The sequence below is a fragment of the Pelodiscus sinensis genome, chromosome 6, assembly GCF_052426305.1.
Source record: "Pelodiscus sinensis isolate ZL-2025 chromosome 6, ASM5242630v1, whole genome shotgun sequence".
NCBI classification, from domain to species: domain Eukaryota; kingdom Metazoa; phylum Chordata; order Testudines; family Trionychidae; genus Pelodiscus; species Pelodiscus sinensis.
Genome location: NC_143057.1, coordinates 37938910 through 37959998, shown reverse-complemented (window position 1 = coordinate 37959998; position 21089 = coordinate 37938910). Strand labels below are relative to the sequence as shown.

General features: G+C 45.3%; 2 protein-coding genes across 3 annotated transcripts in view; one reads left to right on the top strand and one right to left on the bottom strand.

Annotated features, from left to right (window-relative positions):
• LOC102454716 (guanine nucleotide-binding protein subunit alpha-14) overlaps nt 1-21089 on the top strand; it is a 60659-nt gene that overhangs the window by 35485 nt on the left and 4085 nt on the right. Inside the window, exons 2-5 of the mRNA XM_006122477.5 lie at nt 1626-1810; nt 14568-14722; nt 17163-17291; nt 19142-19268. Of these exons, the coding sequence (XP_006122539.1) occupies nt 1626-1810; nt 14568-14722; nt 17163-17291; nt 19142-19268 (596 nt within the window). The remainder of the gene's footprint in view (nt 1-1625; nt 1811-14567; nt 14723-17162; nt 17292-19141; nt 19269-21089) is intronic.
• VPS13A (vacuolar protein sorting 13 homolog A) overlaps nt 7153-21089 on the bottom strand; it is a 291281-nt gene continuing 277344 nt past the window's right edge. Inside the window, exons 73-74 of one of the 2 annotated variants that reach the window (XR_012904698.2) lie at nt 13370-13437; nt 7153-7375 (exon numbers count right to left, since the gene is read on the bottom strand). The gene's annotated coding sequence lies outside the window, so the exon portion shown is untranslated. Of the gene's footprint in view, nt 13438-21089 lie in introns of both variants that reach the window. The other variant, XR_012904696.2, reaches the window with a different exon arrangement.

Genomic DNA, 21089 nt, shown 5'->3' with positions numbered 1-21089 from the left:
TTCTGCTTATATTGGCTAGGGATCTAAGTGACTAGTTGAGTAGTGATTCGACTAGTTGCTTCCCCCGCCCACTGCCTCCATCAGAGAGGGGCTGTCTGTAGAGGGTCCCAGTGGGAAGCTGGCCATGGACAGCGACCGCTGGACTCAGCGTGACCTGGGACTGGTGGGTCCTGGCTTGCACAGATCATTGTGGCCTTATACATTGAGCTGCAGGGTGGCTTCTGTACCCCCGCTGCGGCTCTGCAGAGCAGTTCTAGCTACTATTTGTATAATTAATAACCACACTTTAACAACCTTAATACTGGCTAAACCTTAAACCTAGGTTAGAAGATGAACTTTCTTTAGTGCTAACCTGCCAAATGGTTAATTTTGACATCCTGTAGATAACTGGATTCCTTTCTTATTGTTTGTGTTTTGGTACTTCTTAAGCTAAAATATACATATATTTATTTTAAAAGCATTAATTGCAGAAACTTTTCTTGTTTAAACTTGCTGAACAAGGTCTTCTCACTCCTTTTGGTTCTGTTTGTGTAATACACTTGTTTTTCACTTGCTGCAAATCAAGTGAACTGCTAAATATTCAGTAGAAATTGGATGAATAAATATCTAGTTGTTGGTTCTTGATGCGTTGTGTACATACTGATCATATTTACAAATAAGCAAAATAACAAAAAATATTGAACACTTGTAACTAGAGTTTACCAAACTAAGTAAATATCCTTAAAGTAAATAGATGTAAATAGATAAAAAATGTAACATTGATACTGTATATAAAATTGAATTCTTCCAGGCCTCATTACAAGAGTTTGGTTCTGGCTCTCTCAAAAATGTTTAACTTTTGTGAAATGTTTTTAATTATTCTTTATTGGCATGGTGCATTGGTGACAAACCTAGTTCTTGTATTGAGATTGAGAGGACCATATCTGAGTGCAGTGTTGCATCTAATCCACTTAAACTTGTGTGCACTAATAATCTTTAAAAGTTTTCAGAAATTTACTTTAAAAATTGACACAGGATTGATTTAATTTTATTGTTTCAAAAACTGAACTAATCAATAAGAAAATATAAAGTGTAAAATGTAGTGATTATGAACCGGGCTTTAGAATATTTATTCTGTATAATGTCTTGACATGTTGGTACCAAGATGATTTAGAAGTTGAGATTCAGCTGTCATTAAAAACAATTATCTGGCCTTTTCCCTGTTCCCCATAATTTCCCACTATTGTGAAAATTATGAAGAGACAAATTACGCCAAGCCTCTTTCTAAGCCAGAGTAGCAGGGATGAACCTATATTCCCTTTGAGTTCCATTATCCTCAGACTCTATTTCAGCATACTGTTAAGTACAAGTTGTTTTCTTTTCAATACAAACAGACCCTGAGGGAGGGGAGGAAGCAGCTGCCTTCCTGCCCTTCTCCTCTGCCCCCTCCTCCCCAAAAAAGTGTCTGAAGCAGCAGCCTTTCTGCCTCCTTAGTGGCTGCCTCCAGCAAGCAGGGATGGGATGGGAGCACAAATGTGTGTTCCTGATAAGTGGGGCTGGCTCCCCAGCCCTGAGGCATTACCTGGGACTCATGAGTGGGTGCCTCTGTCCTCCCTGACACTGTTTAAATGGTCTTTTCATTGCAGGCACAGGAGAAAGTGGAAAGACTACCTTTATTAAACAGATGAGGATTATTCATGGGTCAGGTTTCACAGATGAAGATAGAAAAGGCTTCTCAAAACTGGTTTATCAAAACATATTTACAGCTATACAATCTCTGATCAAGGCAATGAACACTCTAAACATACAGTACACATCTGAGCAAAACAAGGTAAGAAGATTCCATTAGAAAATCATGGATTTCCTATTTAAGATCCCATTACTTAAGTGTCATGTCTTACCTTTTTTTTCTTTCCATTTTATACAATCATCCTCAGCTTGGATTTTTTTTAAATTACTTGGATAATTAAATATTTCCTAATCATGGTCTTTGTTTTAAAGGGGTCTTTTAGTAGGTTTTAAATGTACCTACAGTTGTGTCCCAGGCATGCGGCCTCACTCTCCTAGGGCAGGGCTAGAGTCCTCTAGCCCCAGCAACGCAGCTCCACTTACTCCTGTCCTTTAGCTCCGGATACTGTGGCAGCCTCTGTTACTCAGGTGTGAGCCACTTTCAGCTTTGAACCCTCACAGCTGGTGCTGAGCCCCACCTAGCCAGCTGGCAGGGGGCGGGGACTCGTGTTCAAAAGGCTGTACTGCGTGGTCAGCTCACCCTTCCATTTGTGCTGTTGAGTTGCTGGGGGAAAGGCCTGCGGCTCAGCCTGCCTGGTTAGGGCTATACCCCCCGTGGGACGGATCAGAGATAAGCACAGAAGTGCTGTTTGCCACCTTGGCAGCTCTCTCTCTCTCTTTACCCAGGAGCAAGTGAAGCCTTTTAGTGGCAAAGCCTCATGGAAATGTGTACATTGCATTGGCACCTGAGTGTGATGTAATTCCTCCCTTCTCATTTGGATTAATTGGCTTGTTGGTTTTTTTCCTAAACTGCAAATACCCCTTTCTAGGCAGTAATGCTTTCAGGACAGCTAGGCGACGTCTACATTGGCATGATTTTGCGCAAAAGCAGCTGCCTGACTACATTGGCTGCGAGTTCTTGTGCAAGAACACTGATGTTGTAATGTAAGAAATCAGGGCTTCTTGCGCAAGAACTCTGATGCTCCCTCTCAGGAAGAAGCCCTCTTGCACAACTGTTCTTGCGCAAGAGGCCAGTGTAGACAGGCAGCCAAGAGATTTTTCGCAAGAGCCGTCCTAATGGAAAAAAGCCCTAGTGGCCGCTTGGATGCTCCGTACACGCAGGCAACTCCGGACTTCCTGGTAACCCAAGACTCCTTATAGGCAGGCGCAGCCTGCAGAGGCCACAAGACAGAAGCCCTTCTGCCCACCCAGCTCTGCTGCGTGGCTCTCCTCCCTCCCCGAACAGCCACCAGACCACCAGGATGGCCACTCCGGGGGGGGGGGGGGGGGGGGGGGGCGGGGAACAACCTGCACCCCCAGCTTAGGAGGCCCCAAGGGGCATGAAGTGGCGCACCCTGTCCTGATCCCCAGGGGAGATCGAGGCCCTCCTGGACCTGTGGGCCGACGAGGAGGCCCTCCATGACACCTGCTCCCGTTGGCACATTGCAGACATCTTCCGCTTCATGGCCCAGGCGCGCTCTGACCAGGGTCATCCAGCCCGGACCCTTGAGCAGGTCCGGGCTAAGGTCAAAGAGCTGTGCCTGGGCTATGTCTGGGCCAGCGAGGGCTAGGGAGCAGGAGCTGACACCTGCCCCCACTACTAGCAGCTCCACAGCATCCTGGGCCAGGCACCACCCCAGGGACCCTCGGTTCCCGTGAACACCAGTAGGTGCCCCCCCCCCCCCCCCCGTCACCAGGCCCAATGAGGCGGGGGAGGAAGAACAGCTGCCCTGTGGGTTGGATGACAAGGACCACCAGGGGAGCAGCGGGACCCTCCAGCAACCCCGATGTCTCCTGTGCATCCTCAGAGGCTAGGGAAGAATCCACTGGTGAGTGTTACACTTTGTACTCACAAGGGCGGGGCGGGGAGGGGCGTCACTTAGGCAGAGTGAGCTGCACACTGTGTAGCATTAGCAGTATGCAGTATGTGCAACCACATGCAGCCTGGTGACCAAGCGGCACGTGGCTGTGGCAAGCAGCTTCAGGGCATGCCTGGGACTGTGCTGCTCACTCACATCTGGACCAGGGGGGAAGGGTGGATGCCAGCTGGAACCAGCCAGGGCCCCAGGGGCTCAGGCCAGAGCCCACAGCTCCACAATGGTGCAGCACACAGAATGGCACACTGTCCCATGCCTGGTTGGGAGGCACAGCCAGCTGCTCCTGGGAAAAACGCACCATCACAGCCTGTGAGCGTGGCCCCCACTGAGCCCCTCGCCTGCTCCCGGTGCCTTGGATGCCCCCCCCGCCCCCGAGGAAAGTCCCCACTGCGGCCACACATGTTCTTGGGCTATGTGTGTAAGGGCTAGCGGGAGGGGGAGGGGAGAAGCGCTTGGGACAGCCCTAGGGCCACCTGAGTTTTGCTGCAAGGAGTTTTGCTCCCCAGTCACTCTCCTGGTTCCACCCAGGAGATATCCCACGTGATGGGGATCTGAGAGCCCAGACCATGTCTGCCAGATGTGCTCCCAGGCACTGTGTGGGGATTCATCTTGCTCCCTGTCAAACACCATTGATTAGCCCAAAGCCTCCACCAGCAGGGAGTTCCACAGGTTAACACAACACATGCGCCCTCCCACCCCCCAACGGGCCAGGACACAGACCGGTGATTACAATACATGGAGGAGGACCCTACTCCAGGGCTGTCCTGTATGCAAACATACAACATGGGGGGGCAGAGGGAGAACCGAGTGGGGGGGACGGGACCAAGTGGGCCCAGCCACACTACTGTGGTGTCACCTAGCCTCAGGGGTAGAGGGTGTGGGGACAGTGGCCGGGCTGCCTGACTGACCCATCCTTTCTTCTGTTCCCTATAGCAGGACCAAGCAGAAGCGGGGGACCCTCCAGCCCTGCGGCAGTGACAGCACCCCCAACGGCCCAAGCACCAAGCCAGTGGGTCTGGCAGCAGAACCAACTGCTTCAGCTGCATGTGCAGGCTGTCGAACCTGTGGAGATGGCAATCACACGCCGGGTGGAGGCGGACCTGGAGTGGCACCAGCAGGCCTGAAGGCCCCTTCCAGGCCCCGTGTGTCCGCATGGCAGATGCCATCACCATACATATTGGCCATGCAGTGCATAGCATTGCCCCATACACCCGCCATCCCTCCCATAGCAATGCCTGTGCCCCCTCCTCCCTTGATGCGGCCTGACCCCCATGTCCAGATCTGCCCTCGCAGAGGCAGTCGCAGGGGCCACCCTTCCCAGTTCAGAGCCTCCTCCCCCCCCTTCCACCCTACATCCCCCCATCCATTGTAAATAAAAAGTTCAAAACGTTGTTTTCCAAAAAATACCCGTGTTGGTTGTTTATTGGGAGTTAAGGGGAGGGGAAGAGGGTTGGAGATGGGAGGGAGCTGTCAAGAGAGACAGAGGTGACCCTACTGTGGGGCCTGGGAGAACATCTCTGTCAGGGCCTCCCGGAAGTGCACCCTATCATGGTGCACCTGGTGGATGGCACCTGTGCAGGGCTGTTGAAAGGCCTGGCCCTCACCTGCTATCCATGCCGGGAGGAAGGCCTCCCCCTTCCGTTCCACGTTTTGGAGCATGCGGCCACTACCTCGCTGACATTCCGCTCACTCACCCATCTCCAGATGGGTGAGCAAACAGCAAAATCAGACTTTCAGATGGCCGAAGGCGCACTCAACCTGGTTGCGGGCCCGGTTGAGGCGGTCGTTGAACCATGCCCAGTTGTGGTCTGTCTGCCCCATGTAGGGCCGCATTAGCTAGGGCAGCAGGGGGTAGGCTGTGTCCCCCACAACACACGTGGGCGTGGGCATGTCCCCAACAGTAAATTCCTGGTGGGGGAAGAAAGTGCCCACCTCCGGCCTGTCAAACAAGCTGGAGTTGTGTAGAATGCAGGCGTTGTGTGTCCAGGAAGCGGCCACGGTGGTCCACAAGGGCCTGGAGTACGATGGAGAAATATCCTTTTTGGTTGATAAAATGGGCCGCTCGATTCTCCGGGGCACGGACGGGGCTGTGGGTTGCATCCAGGGCTCCCCTACAGTTGGGGAACCCCAGGGCAGCGAAGCCAGCCACCGTAGCCTCCACATCCGGCAGGCGGATGACTCGCTGGAGCAGGACGTCGTTGATGGCATGGATGACCTGCAGAAGGGTGCACAGAAGCAGAGGAGAACGCATCACATAAGGCAGGGTGAGTGCGTGCTCCCTTGGGGGCTTCCCACCCCCCCGTGATGCCCTTACACACACCAGGGCCCCAGCAGGTCTGTGCAAGGGAGGGATGGCCCAAACCCCATTGCCCCAGTCTGGAGTCTTGCCTGCCTCTGGCCATGGAGCACAGCACCCTCTCCTGCCTCCCCCCCAGGACTTACCTGCATGACGATGGCACTGATGGTCGATCTGTCCACCCTGAACTGGTTTGCCACTGATTGGTAGCTGTCCAGAGTGGCCAGCTTTCCAGAGTGCAATGGCGACCCTCTTGTCCACAGGGTTGGGTGCCAGCAGCCCGGGAGGTGTTTCTCTGGTGCGCAGGGGCGAGCCAGGCACCTAGCTCCAGAAACGTCTGCTTTCGCATCCGAAAGTTCCAGAGCCATTGCTGGTCATCCCATTACCCCAGGACCAGCCGGTCCCACCAGTCAGTACTGGTGTCCAGTCTCCACAAGGGCCTCTCCACGGTGGGCTGGGGATGCCACAGGGATGCCATGGCCTCCCTGGTGAGGGAGTCCAGAGAGACCTGCACCTCGAGGTCCTGGAGGAGCAGTGCAGCAGCCTGGAGCAGCAGCTGTAGGCACTCCAAAATGGCCGGAAGGGGCCAGAGCAGGCACAAGAACATCCCTGGCTTCATGGCACAAAAAGAGAGCTGAGGTCCAAAAATCAGCGAATGGCACTAAGGCACAAGCTGTGGTGTGATAGAGGGCAACCATGAGTAGAACTGCTACAGCAAGAGGCAACCACGAGTAGAACTGCTACAGCAAGAGGTCCTAAAGCTCGCAGCAGAAGAGAAACGGCTGTCTGGGGAGATCCCTTTAAGCATGTGAATCAAAGGAGCTCCAGCACCTGCCCTCGGAAAAGGCTGGTGCCCTTTTGCCCTCTCCAGAATGGTTCCAGGCTCCTGCTTTTGTGCAAGAGTGTCCCGCCAATATAGACGCTCTCTTGCGCAACTACTTTAATGCAAGAACTCTTGCATTAAAGAGCAGTTGCGCAAATTCATGCCAATGTGGACGTAGCCCAAACAGTTTTACTGAGGAAGGAAGGAAGAGGGAAAAATGCCACGGAATAATAGTGAATCAATCAACTGTCTCTCAGTATTAAGTTTTTGGAGACTATTATAAGGCTGATCTCCATCTTTCCTTCACCAAAGAACAAAATAGACCAGGTTATCCTACTTCCGATGTGAAATAGTAATCTGACTTGTCTAAATTCACCAAAATTCGGGTAGATAATTGTTGAAACCAAGCTCTGTGGATAATGAAAGCACTATACCCAGATATACAGATGCTCTTTTCTTAACATGTATTGTGTGAATGTTTAACATTATGATAGCAAAGTTGACTCGCGGTCTGAGTATCTGGAGCTCCATTTGTTTCGCAGTTGCTACCACTTCATGTAATATTCCACCTTGACCATACCCATAAGTAGCAAACTCCCCATTGGGGATTGGTGGGGGGTAGTTTCTGGCCATCTCAATTTTTTCATAAGATTGGCTCCATTTCAGAGCAGTCTAAAAAACAAGAGAAACAGTGTTTCCTTTTTGTAGATTTTAAAGTTAATTTACAATTGTTTTGAATTTTTTTCAGAATTATTAAAATTCGTCAACTGTCTATAAAATGTTTTTGTGAGAAACAATTCTACAATAATATTGAAAGTATTAAAAACACCACTTAAATTACAATACATTCAATTTTTTAGCACCCAAAATTGTTGAAATTACAAGAATAACTCCGCTTTCCAGTTAAGGAAGTTGAAATCTTAGATGTCTGTTAGAGGCTTTAGAAAATTGTGAAATTTTGCCTGACAGCAGATTTATTGGTAGTGTGTGGAATCCTTTTGCAAAAATAATTGTACACCAAGATTGGTGTGGAGCTTATGATGTAGTGTGTGGGTCCTGGCACCTATTTCTTTCCATTACCGATACCTAAAATATAAGTGGAACAGTGTATGAGTCCAAGCTGTGGATGGGAATGACATAAATAATGAATAGAAATATCATTTTAGGGAGGCTGACACACTGCCTGTCTGGCTAAATATTTTATTGTGTTTGACACCTTGCTAGTGCCATCATTATTTTATCGTCAACCTTCCTGTGAAGGGCCTGGAAGAAATGATACCCAAGCTTTTTATAGTGTAAGGTATCTTTAATTAGAAAAGGTATTCTGCAATATCTGCAAGAACATATATCCTTTACTTTTGAAAAATAAAGAATATTTTAGTAAAATCAGAGTTTACATTTGATACCAACGCTTTTAGGAACAGATTACCTGTAACAAAAGGTAATTCCAAATCTGTCTGTCTGATGTGGAAAATCATCAAAATACTACTTTTTTCAGTTTTCTTTATAAAAGGTATTGGGCTATTTTGTGGATTTCAGAAAATATATACTTTTTTCTGAAAATAACTTTTAGAATAAAATATTATGAATTAAATACAGGTATGGAATGGAGAGAGTTTTCAGGGTAGAAACCCCCCGCGCCCCATACATTTCTGCCATGTCATTCAAACTGTACTATCTGGCTGCGTCTAGACTGGCAAGTTTTTCCGCAAAAGCAGTTGCTTTTGCGGAAAAACTTGCCAGCTGTCTACACTGGCTGCTTGAATTTGCGCAAGAACACTGACGATCTAATGTAAGATTGTCAGTGTTCTTCCGCAAAATGCTCCCATTCAGGAAAAAGCCCTCTTGCGCAAATGTATTTGTGCAAGAGGGCCAGTGTAGACAGCTAAAAACTGTTTTGCGCAAAAAAGCCCCGATGGCGAAAATGGCGATCAGGGCTTTCTTGCGCAAAACCGTGTCTAGAATGGCACGGACGCTTTTCCGGAAAAAGTCCTTTGCGGAAAAGAGCGTCTAGATTAGCACGGGTGCTTTTGCGCAAAAGGACTTTTTGCGGAAAAGTGTCCGTGCTAATCTAGACGCTCTTTTCCGCAAATGCTTTTAATGGAAAAACTTTTCTGTTAAAAGCATTTGTGGAAAATCATGCCAGTTTAGACGTAGCCTCTGTGTATGGGAAATCTCATGCTGCACTTAAATAAAAATGTACATCAGATTGGTGAGAGGCAGGGATGTAATAGTCTAGTCAATTAACCGATAAGGAAAAGCTTATTGGTTAATGCTATAACTACACGCATTTCCCTCTCCCACAACCAGTACATTTTTTCAGCAGGCTGGACAGCAGCCTGGCTCAGTTTTGGCTCATGCCGGTTCTAGGACCTATCCCCACTGTGGCTCTGCATTTAAAATGTATTAGGAGTTGGGCAGCCAGGCACCCTGGCTCATTCTGGTTCATGCTTGGTCTGTGAGCTCAGACCACCCACCCCATACAGCTGCCTCTTTATCAAAGGCAACAGCGCAGGGCAGCAAAAGGAGCTGTTTTTTTTAAACTGGCTCCCCTCAAAGACTAGTCCCCGCTTGGCACGCCACACTGCTGCTGTCCATGCCCCCAGGGACTATAGCATAGACAACTAACTAATAAGAATTCATGAGGTTACTCGACTATTCAATTAACTGATATTTAACATCCCTAGTGAGAGGAAACTGATTTTTTTTAAATTGATTTCTAGAAAATAATAATAGCTCTTAAAAGTATGAAAATTTGCTTGAATCATTTGAAATTTTGAATAAACACATTCTCCAACAAGAGCTTTGTAATAAGAATCTATGGGTAACATTTCTGGGCCTGTGCTTTACTTACATCACACTTAGACTCTCAAAATATGGCAAAAGTGGAACTTATACTAATTACTACTTAATTTTTTTTTAAAGTTTTTTAAAAAACATCTGTGACCATAACAGAGCTGGAACAAACACACACACATACAGTAGACTTCCAATAATCCGGCACCTTTGGGACCTAGGTGGTGCTGGTTTATCTGATATGCCGGAGTATCAGGAGATCCCAGTACAGCCGCATGGCTTTTCAAACAGCTAGCCGGGACCCAATCCTCCCCTTCCCTTCCGCTTTTGCTGGAGCAAAACACTCTTCTCCATGCTGTAACCTGATCCCACTCCTCCCCAGCCTTATGCTTGGGTCCAGGTACAGCTAACATATGCACTGAGCGGCCGGCTTTTCAACGGCAATGGCTGGGAGTGCTTGCCATTTTGATGCTGGACTATCGGGAGTGCCGGACAATTGGGTGCCGGACTATTGGAGTTTTACTATACCATGTTTTGCCTAAGGATTTTGAGTACTCTGTCAATCTATGACAAACACATTTTTCTAATTTCATTATTATTTACGAAAGGGCTGAACACTTTAATTTATATCCTTGAGATTTTAAAGGGCTCCAACATGTAGGCCTATGAATGGTCTTCTGTCTTGAAAATTCAGAAGCTTCCACAGTATTCACTGAAGTATATGTCTAAATAAAATGTATATTTAAATATTCCATGTATTTATTAGGATTAAGAGTGCAACTGGTAAGCCTCTGCTTATTGGCTAATGGCACCAGTTACACTCTTTATAGGGCTACAAAGAGCTCCGGCCACGCTGCTGGACCTAGAGCTGTAGTTAGCCATGTCACTGATAGAAATTCTCTCAGTTACAGGGTTAATTTTTTTGAATTGTTACATCCCTAATATGTATATTAAGTACCCAATGCTCTACACCTCCCAGTGGCTACAGTTCACTGTTCCTAGCCAATGGGAGCTGTGGGAAGTGATGTGGGCCAGGAACAGCAAATTGTAGCCACTGGGAGCTGCTTGAGGACTGGTCAACATTAGTAAAGTTACATTATAATTGTTTGATATATTTTTATCCTTGTCAGTTAGACCCCCAGAGAGGTAACAGACATCCATATGGTTCAGTGTGAGGTTTCAGAGATTAAAAGCCAAGAGAGGACTTTTAGCATAAAAGGCTGTGGGGGCTTTTTTCTGAACTAGCAAAGGGAAAGGATCTTCTGTCCAAAGAAAGTCTCAATGCTTGCAGACTTAGGTCTGTTGGAGTCCTGTTTTTACCTTAAAAGTAAATATACTTGCTTAGCACAAGCTTTTCAGTAATATACAATTTCCAATAACACTCCGTCCATAGTTCTCAAAGTGAGAAAACAAAAGACAGGTGCTGATCTCTGCAGAGACGCTGCAGTGTAAGGTAGGGAAGCTGTGCATCCATAAATAGAGACATCAACGAGTATTTTACTATACCAGTGGTTCCCAACCTTTTTTATACCACGGACAGACTAACCCATTCACAAACTGTTGGTGACTGGTAACATTGTATTTGCATGTTCATTATGGTAATTAATTTTAAAAGCTCCCATGTTATTTTACAATGCATCTGTACGCACCCAATACATGTCACAACAGATCAGAGTTTACAGATCTCTACAACACTCAACAAAATCCAAAGAGAGAATTCTCTTCTGGCTGCTGGCTAGGGCAGCCCCTCCCCTGGGGCAACTGCTGCCAGCAGAGTGAGGAGCACCCATAGAGCAGGGGGCATGTAGGGCACCCTATTTAGCAACTGTAGTTTTGTTGGGGGCACAGGAGCCCTCAAGTCAGCAGGTTGATACAGCCTGCAGAGGCCCTGCTGCTCTCCCACCCCCAGGCCAATTAGGACCTGGGGGTGGGGGAGCTACATGAAGCTTCATTCTCTCTGCTCTGGCTCTGCAAGGAGCTCACGACACTTCAAAGTGCCACGTGTTCCTCACAGGGTGGGAGGAGGCTGCCTGTGTTCTCCTGCCCCCAGGTCCTAATTGGCCTGGGGGTGGTGGAGCATGCCAAGCTTCTTCCAGGGCATCAGGGTGGGAAGGGGAGGGAGTCAAAGAGGCTTCCCCACCTCAGACCAATCATGGTCTACATGGTTGGTGGCCAGAAGCATCCTGGCCCTACCCCTTCCCGTTTAGGCCCTGCTCCTTCTGGGGTGGCCCCTGGGCAAAAATTATTGCCCACCCCTACTCCAAGTGCTATCATCAGTTACCTCTGTCTTGCTCCCTTCCTGACCCATGGGTTGGGAGAACTGCTATTGTATCTCCCCCATCTCCTTCTGTAGAACCCTTGCTTTGTCTCCTTTCCCCAGCCGGACTGCTCTTGCTCCCATTCTCCCTCCAGCCTCCCCATCTCATATCCCCTTTTCCCTCCCTGTGACCCCCCCAAGTTTCCTTCCATTGCACCCTTGCTCCCATCTGCCTCCCACCAACCTCCCTTCAGCACCTCCTGCATCCCCCTCCTGCCCCTATCTCACATATACCTTCTCTTCTCCCCACCCCATGCTGCAGCCCAGGCCCCAGAATCGCTGTGAGCAGTGACTGCAAGTCACTTCCTGCTGCAGAGCCTGAGCCCAGCCCTGGCTCCCAGAGCCCCTGCCCACTGCTGCTGGGTCCTAGTGAGCAATTCACTGCACTGCGGGCCTTCTCACCCTTGGGCTTTGGCAGCGTCCTCCACCTAAAGGCAGCATCATGCAGAGAATCCAAGGCAGTGCTGGGAGAAGAGACAATCCCAGGGTGGGGGGGGGGGGGGCAGATGTTCTGGGCAGACTGAGCTTTGCTCCAGAGTCTCACCAAGCCCATCATCAAGGCATGGACATGGCCTGCCCATATGCTGCAGCCTGGCAGCCAGCAGTTCATGGCCCAGGACTGGTCCGTGGACCAGCAGCTGGGAACCACTGGACTGTATGATTAACCAATAGGCCTAGGTTTATTGGTTAACCTTGTGAACTACTTGCATGCCCCTCCTCTTTCCCCCCCCCATGGCTGCCTCTGTATCAGAGGCAGCAAGGGGGAAGAGCACTGGCTCTGCAGTGCCACCTGCACCCCTCTCCGTGCTGCTGCCTCTAATAGAGCCGGCAGGGGAGGCTCCCATAGAGCAGCCTTCCATGCCTTTGTCCCTTCCCCCACAGCAGCCTCTGTCCACGGGAAGCTTGGACTCCCTCCACAGATTGGGTCTGCTGCCACCCCTGCACTGATGCCCATGTATCAGAGCGCAGGGGGAGCTGGTTTTTAAATTGACTCCCTTCACAGACCAGCTCCTGCCTGCCACTCTTCACTGCTGCCTCTGATAGAGAGGCGGCAGCAGCACCAGGTGGCAGGGGGCTCCCTGGGAGTGGGGCTGGCAGCCAATGGCTCCTGGCTCCACCCCAGGAACTAACAAATAATCAATTAACTGCTAAGATTGCATGTGGTTACACATCTATTCAGTCACCTGATATCTAACATCCCTACCCTTAAAGCAGCCCCCTAGTCAGAAGGGAAAGAGATGTGGGCTTCCACTCGAGAGGTAATGATTAAAGTTGAAATTTAAAGTTGAATTTTAATGGGTGCCCCAAGGGACCATGGGTGAGAGGGAATACAAGTACAATTACCCTGAAACAGTGACAGCAGCAATGCACGCTTAGCTAGAAGTGTGGTATGAGAGAGACAAGAAAGATTTCTGTTGCCTATGTTTAAAAAGAGACTTTTCTCCAGGGTATTAATGAGCATGCACAACATTTTGGAAAAAATGTCAGTGGGACAACTTTCCCTTATGTTCTGTGGGAGGCATTTATGGTACAGAAGTGGTTATTATACTTACGCCAGGGCCATTTTAGCAGAGCAGTTGATTTTGGAATAGAAGCTAAAATCTCATAATTGGTACTTCCCCTGAAATAAAAGGTCAAACTAAATACATTTAGCTGTAATTCAATAATAAGCATAAGCAATAACCTTGTTGCATTTGGAAATAATACCCATCATATGCTTTCAAAAATGCACCATCCCATTAGTTCACTGACCGTTATACTCATGATATTAATAAAATCTGTTTGCTTAAGAGACTACATTTTAAAGCTCTGTAAAGATGTATATCATATAAAAAAGTACCATAAAAACAATGCAAACTTGGCTTTTATAGCCATTTTTGTACATCCTGTCAGAAGCATTTAGTGCCTCAAATACTTGAAATGTTCCATTGGTCCCTCAAACAGAATTACCCAATTTTGGTTTTGAACCCATTAAAACAGTATACCTAGGAGAGAAAAAACAACTACCACATTACAGATCATAATGAACAGTATAAATCTAGCTAATAGTGTATTGGTAGAAATCTTAGCAAACCAAGTATTCCTAGTTCTTCTATTGCCAATTCACACTCAGCAAGCCAGTTCTATTTCAGGAGGAGCCACAAATAACAATACTTGGCAAACACTAAACATTTTTCTTTTTTATAATTCAAGTATATTCCTTTATCATGCTCTGCAAAATGGCAGCAGTAGGCGAGTATGTCTTTGGTCATCTCTTCTCTCCATCTCAGTGAAACATGCTCCATCCAAACACTTAAGAATATATCATTTCCATTTGAAAAGCTTTGTTTGTACTGAAATTAAAACACCCATAATAATTTCTAAGTTAGTACATGTAGTATTTAGGATTAAGTTTATAGGGATATAGGTTATGAGGTTTGAGATTTTCAATCTTTTATGTTGGCTTCAGCCGTTTTGATGTACAGTACTTTCCTTTACCACAAAAATCTTCCATGAAGCGAAGATACAATAGTGCTAAATTACAGATAATGGCCATGTTCAAGTGACTTATTTCTTTGGTTGGTGTGGACAAAGCACTCTCTACTGATGCATTCCTTACAGCTGTTTATTTTTTCAGATGATTTTATCTTTTTGCTGTTTGCCTTCCACCATGCTCCTTGTTGAAGTTTTGCTTTTGACATACCATTAATGCCAATTACATTGTAGGACACACTCTTTAGTCATACAGGTTTTTTTTTTCCATTTAATTAGGAAAATGCTCTGATGATCAGAGAAGTAGAGGTGGACAAAGTAACATCACTGGAAAGAAAACAAGCGGAAGCAATCAAGCAGCTCTGGGCAGACCCAGGAATCCAAGAATGTTATGATAGACGGAGAGAATACCAGCTCTCGGACTCTGCCAAATAGTAGGTATACAGTGCCAGCACAATATTGACCCTGGCATCTTCCATAGCAACATAAAGTGATGGACTCCCCTGCTTATGTTATCTACTCCATTGTATATCCATTAGCCAGAAAACGGTACCCACTTTTTACATTAGTCTGAGATTACTGCTAAAATTTTAAAAAATCTGCATAAAATGTTTGTTTCCAAGTGTCTTCCTCTCTTTCTGTGCTCCCTGAAATTATTATTCAGTTATTCTCCCTCCTAATGCTGAGGTCAGCATAGCTGGTACATGATTAAATTTCCCTTTGGAGAAAGCTTGAAAACAGCTGTACAAAATACATCCCCATCAAGCAGGATGGCCAGCGCATTTCACAGTTATGTGACAGTAGTTTTAAAATAACATAAATTAGGGAATGAAGTCTGATGTACAGATTAGCTGTGTTTGCAAGTTCTCTAGCGTCACTGTGAAGTAAATCTTCCTTTGGCTAATGTGGTTTATATTATAGTTTTGAGATCACGGATGTGATCTGGTGACTTGTTATAGCTTCTTGAAGGAGGAGAAAGTGGTTGTTACATTCATAATCTGTGCTAAACATCTATTCTAGAAGACTAAAGAGTTTCTGTTTATGAACATAAAACCGTTTGGATTTTGGTGCCCATTTTTAGTTGAGTTGTTTAGGACAGAGGGTATGACAGAAGGAGGTGTAGGTTTAATGTGAATTGTCTAGTGCAGATAAGAGTCTTCTTTTGTAAGCATGGGGTGACTTTTCAGTGGAGGAGCATAATTTTTTTTTTTTTTTTTTTTTGGTAGTTTGGAACTGGGTTCTAGCCAATCTGCTATTGTGGTGTAATGATGAAAAGAGAAGCTGCAGATATTAATGCTGTGTATCTGGAGTGCTCTTTTGAATGGTCTTACTTCCTTATGTCATACTACTTTATCTAAGCATAAGAACATTATATAAAGACTAAATCTTGTGAAATTAGAGGTAAAATTAGATTTCTAGACTAACTGCATGAAAGGCAGTAAACACTTACTGATTTCTTTAGAAATATAATTGTGACTAATCAGTCCATTTGATTAGACACCTGTTTTTCTTTAACAAAGCACAGAAAGTTAGGTACTTCACTAATATCAAGAGAAGTAAGTAAATTCCTATCAAACACCAGTAGGCATCTCCTAGAAAACACACAAAATCCTAAGGGCAGGGGTAGTTTATTTTTTATCAAGATACATATTCCAGAGAAAGTAAGTAAACAAAAATATATCCGGGTCCATTAAAGTATTTGGCAGTCCACTTATTCACTGCTGCTGTCTTAGAGTACATCTACACTGCAGTTAGAAACCCTCTGTTGGCCCATGCTATCTGACTGGGGTTCACACTGCGGGGCTGTTTAATTGTGATATAGATGTTCCAGGTTGGGTTGGAACCTGGGGCTCTACAACCCTGCAGTGTGGGAGGGTCTTAGAACTTGGGCTGCAGCCTTAACTGGAACGTTCATAGTGCAGTTCCACAGTCAGAGCCTTGCAAACCCAAGTCAGTTGCAAATGTCGAATTGCAGTGTAGAGATAACTTTAACTATATTATATTTTTATACAAGGTTGTGTAAATTAGGGATGTAAGCAACTAGTCAACTTCCCGATAAGCATATGCTCAGTGGGTAGTCAAGTAGTCACTCGACTAGTTGCTGCACCCTGCTCCTTGCTGCCTTTATCATAGAGAGGCAGCAAGTGGGGGAGGTGGGGGGACCGGCTTAAAAGCTGGTTCCCCCCAGCACCATCTCCACATGGGGCAGGGGAGGCAGAGGCACAACTGCACCTCTCCCTTTGAAATGTACAAGAGCCACCTGTTTTTTTTCTCCAGAAGAGAATGTGGGTGACACGTTGGTTATTATAGATGATGCTTTGTTTAAACAAGTAAAGTTGCTCATTTCTTCATAATATATTTTGGGCATATGTTTGAATGATTATTACATATTCAGACAATACACAGTATTGTCAGTCCCATTGCAAGGAATCTAATAAATGGATATGAGGCATTGGATGATGGGCAAAGTTATAACACTCATGCAAGTTTCAGTTGTAAATTCTTTATCTTAAAAGTTTTATAATTATTTTGCATCCTTTTATGTTACTGTGGTGGGTTATGGTACATACACTTTGTTAACCAGGGGTAGAAATCTAACTTTGATTTGTTATATCCATCAACTATTTGAGGAAGTTGGGAATGCCTGAGAAATGACTTTAAATAAGTGGGTATCTGTAAATTCAAGGCATATCCTTGCAGGTACTTACACAATTTGAATCTTATGTAAAGTACGTATTTCTTCCACTGGCTTTGTGAATACTGTATATTATGCTTACTGCTCAATATTTGCTTTAAATATTTTGACTAATATTTGGATTAATATACATCAAAACATTTAGTTAGTAATATAGCTGTGTGTATCTTATTTTGCAGTTACCTTACTGACATTGATCGTATTGCCATGCCCTCATTTGTGCCAACTCAGCAAGATGTTCTCAGAGTAAGAGTGCCTACCACTGGAATTGTTGAGTATCCCTTTGATTTAGAAAACGTTATCTTTAGGTAAGATTGATTGTACTCTGGCAATGCATTAAATACATTAAAAGATAGATGACTTATGAAGCTGTTTGCTGAGACTCTACCCGTAAGATCACATTGAGCATAATACTCAAAACAGGATTAGTATCAGTTTCTTACACTTCAGGGATTGAATTTAGTCTCAAGGTTTAATAAGTATCTCTTGAGCAGGAGGCTGGAGATATGGGGGCATGAGGGGCTTAGGGTTGTTGGGGGGGGTGCAGCTCCTGCATCCCCCACACCAACCCTGAGCCCATCATACCTCCACATTTCTAAACTCCTGCACCCCCACATTCCCAGTCCCTTGCCGTAACACTCCTGCACCCCCATACATCCCAATCTTGTGCCTTGTGTCTATCATACTCCCAAATCCCCTGCTGAGCCCCTCAAACATTCCCAACCTAGACTCCTGCAGGGTCCCAAGGGGAACTGGTGAAACACTTCACGTGCTGCCCCTGCTCCAGAATAATCTTGCAGCTCTCATTGTGCAGTTTCCAGCCAATGGGAGCTGCCTATTTGCAGGACAGGAAGCGTGCTAAGTATCCCTCTCCCCCTGCAACTTTCAAAGCACATGGGGTGAGGGAGCCTAGCTGAGGAACCTGGTGGGCTACTGTCTGGGGAGGCACGTAGGTAAGTGACTCCTGGCCAGAGCCTGCCTCTGGCACCCTCAACCCCTTCTGCACTCATACCCCACATAAACCAAATCCTTTGTACCCATACCCCTTCTAGACCCTGCATTTCAATCTCCTGCCCCAGGTCATAACCTTCTCCTGCACCCAACCTTCCTCCTAGATTCCGCACCCCAGTCCTTTACCCCAAGCTCCCTTCTCCCAACCTCCATCCCAGACCCTGCACCTTCAAGTGCAGACCTTGACCATTTACCAAATTCTTGGCATGACCTCCTCCATCAAAAATTGCCCACTCCTGCTTTATAACATGCACATCCGCATCAGTGCACCAAAGCATCATCATATCCAAACTTTCACTAGTTCTGCTGCTTTCCAAAAAGCTCCTTATTTTCAATACAGAGCCACCTACACTTCATAGAGGGCATTCAAAATTACACTCTAATGTAGAACCCTCACCTCTAATATCTTAGTTTTTCATGTAGACACACCATTGCATAGTCTTTAACATTGCCTGGCTCTAGGGAAATATTATAATATAGCTGAAGTTGGAGAGAATTAAAAAGTTGCATGTGAATATGAGAAACTGGAAGTATGCGTTATCAGATTTTCTGGGTCAGAACTAAGCATCTGATGTGGAGCTGAAGAGTCTGTGTGCACGTATGGTAGTTAAATGTGCACAGAGGTTGCTATGAATATAAATATTGGCTTAAATAATAATTTTCTTGATTTTTTTTTTAAGTCATTGTATGGAGGGAAAATGCACTGGAGCAATTCTGAGTGGTAGAGCTGGAACATCTCTGGTGGCATTAAATATGCTCTTATGTGGGAGAAACATTTCCATTTAGTGACTTAACTGTACTACTTTCATATGAAGAAACCTGCATACATTTACAATCCTTCCTCAAGAACTGCATTTAGAAACCTGGAGCAGATCACGATAGCTTTCATATATCGTGGCCTGCTCAATTCATTCTGACCTACAGTGGTATATGTTATGCTTCAGCTAGTGAATTAACTGAAAATATATTAGCTAGCTTCCATGTTTCAATTTAGAGGTAACTACATTTTTTGTGGTTCAAGTGATAATTGACAAATGGTCTGCAAAGTGTCTTGTGATTCTACTGGTTGACAGCTTCTCTGTACTTATTAATTACATTTAAATAATGACACACAACAATCATTGTGTTGTTCGTTGCTGTTTAACAGAATAGTGGATGTAGGAGGCCAGAGGTCTGAAAGAAGGAAATGGATTCACTGTTTTGAAAATGTTACCTCCATCATTTTCTTAGCTGCATTAAGTGAATACGACCAGGTCCTGGCTGAATGTGATGAGGTAAGGAATGAGGGTTTCTGGATGAGGCATGGAAAAAAGATATTTGCATTTCTGTAGGAAAAATAAAACACTATAGGTTGAATCTTTGTAGTACAGCACCCTGGGGATTTGACTGGTGCCAAATCAGAGAATTTGCCAAACCACAGGAGGTCAGTATTGTCTAGCACCATTAACAACATTTCCACTGCTTACTGGGCTCTTACAAGACATTTAAGGGTAAATTAGAGCTAAATAATAGCACAGAACACTGAGTGCCAAGACTGGTGGCTGTAAACACATTTTTTGGGACCGCAGGAAATTTAGCCACTCCCATGATAAGTGGACATCTGGCCAACTAAAATCATGCCAGACTAGAGAGGTTCAACCTGCAGTGCTTTATAAATGCATATATTTACTAATAGTTTTCTCTTACAAAGTTGGTAGTATAGCTTTAACTGGCTATCAAGCTATATGAAATTTACAATAGCGTCATAGTGCCTGCGGCTTTATTTTAATATAAACAGACAAAAGTGTGTCTCTTAAGCCAGGGACTCTCAGGACCTTACAGCTTCCACACAACTCACAAGGGCCTCCTGAGGAACTGCTAACTGTTGCAGGAGTCTTAGTTTTTCCTTGTTCTTCCAGGTTTCGGTTATAAAGCTTTTCACATATTATTAAAAAACAAAAGTGAGACTGAGTTATAACATTTTCATTAACAGAACACTGTAGTTATTGCATGGGTGGAGGGAAGAGGGACAAGTATTTAAAAGCCAGGAAAGTATAGTATGCAATTCAGTAACCCTAAATGATTGAAAGTCTACAAATATAGTACTCCAAGTACAAATACCAATCCCTCTGAACACTGTTTTGCAGCTATCTTCAACTGTGAGCCACAGCTCACCACTGTACAACAGGAAGTTGTGCATATGCTACCTGCTAATTATGGGCTGGAGATCTAATCCCTTCTGTACTCTCATTTGCCAGCTGTGAGAGTAGGGCAACAGTCTCCCACCAAAAGGAGATGAGAAGGCAAGGAAAAGAAGCAGTTAAGATTATTGTTGTTAATGTAACCACCATAAATACTCATCTCTCATTTCAAAATAGTTTGAGTCCCTTTCTATCCATTACCTCCTGAAATATTTTTAAAATAATTATCCAACATTTAGATGTTCTCTAAATGTTTTCTAATCCTTGTCTGACTCTTATTAGCCTTTAGGCATCAATATCTTGCAGCAATGTGTTCTACAGATTAAATGTGTTGTGAAAAACTACTTACCATCCTCATTTAGATTTTTTGACTTTTTATCTTCATAGTTCAGTGAAGCTAAGAGTCTGATTTCTCTCTAGTATACCATTCATTATTTTATATTCTTAAATCATACCTCTTATTTTTCAGTTACATTTTTTTTGAGACTACATAATCAGGATATGGTCAAGACTAAATACCATATCCTAAGTAAGGCTATTTCCATTTCTGAAATTGTTCAGTTTTGTATTTTGGTCAAATTACAAGTAAAGTTCTGATGGAAACCTCCCTGTCTACCCTGGTTCTCTGCTAGCCTTCTTCGCAGGCTGCTGGGAACACCAAACTTCTTCCCATGGAGCCAAGAAATTCAGGGGGCTCCTAGGGTTTTCTTGATCCCTGCTTCAGAAGCCTCATCTGCAGGGAAGCTGCACTATGTGGATTGGGCCAGGGTGGGACCCCTATGACCTCCAGATGCTTGAGTGGGCAGTCCTGAAAGTGAGCTGGCTTGAGAACCAGGAAGTTCGTCATCCCCAGCCTGGGGAAGACTGCATGGTGGAGCTGGTCTGGCAACTGTGAACAGAAAAGCTTACCATTCA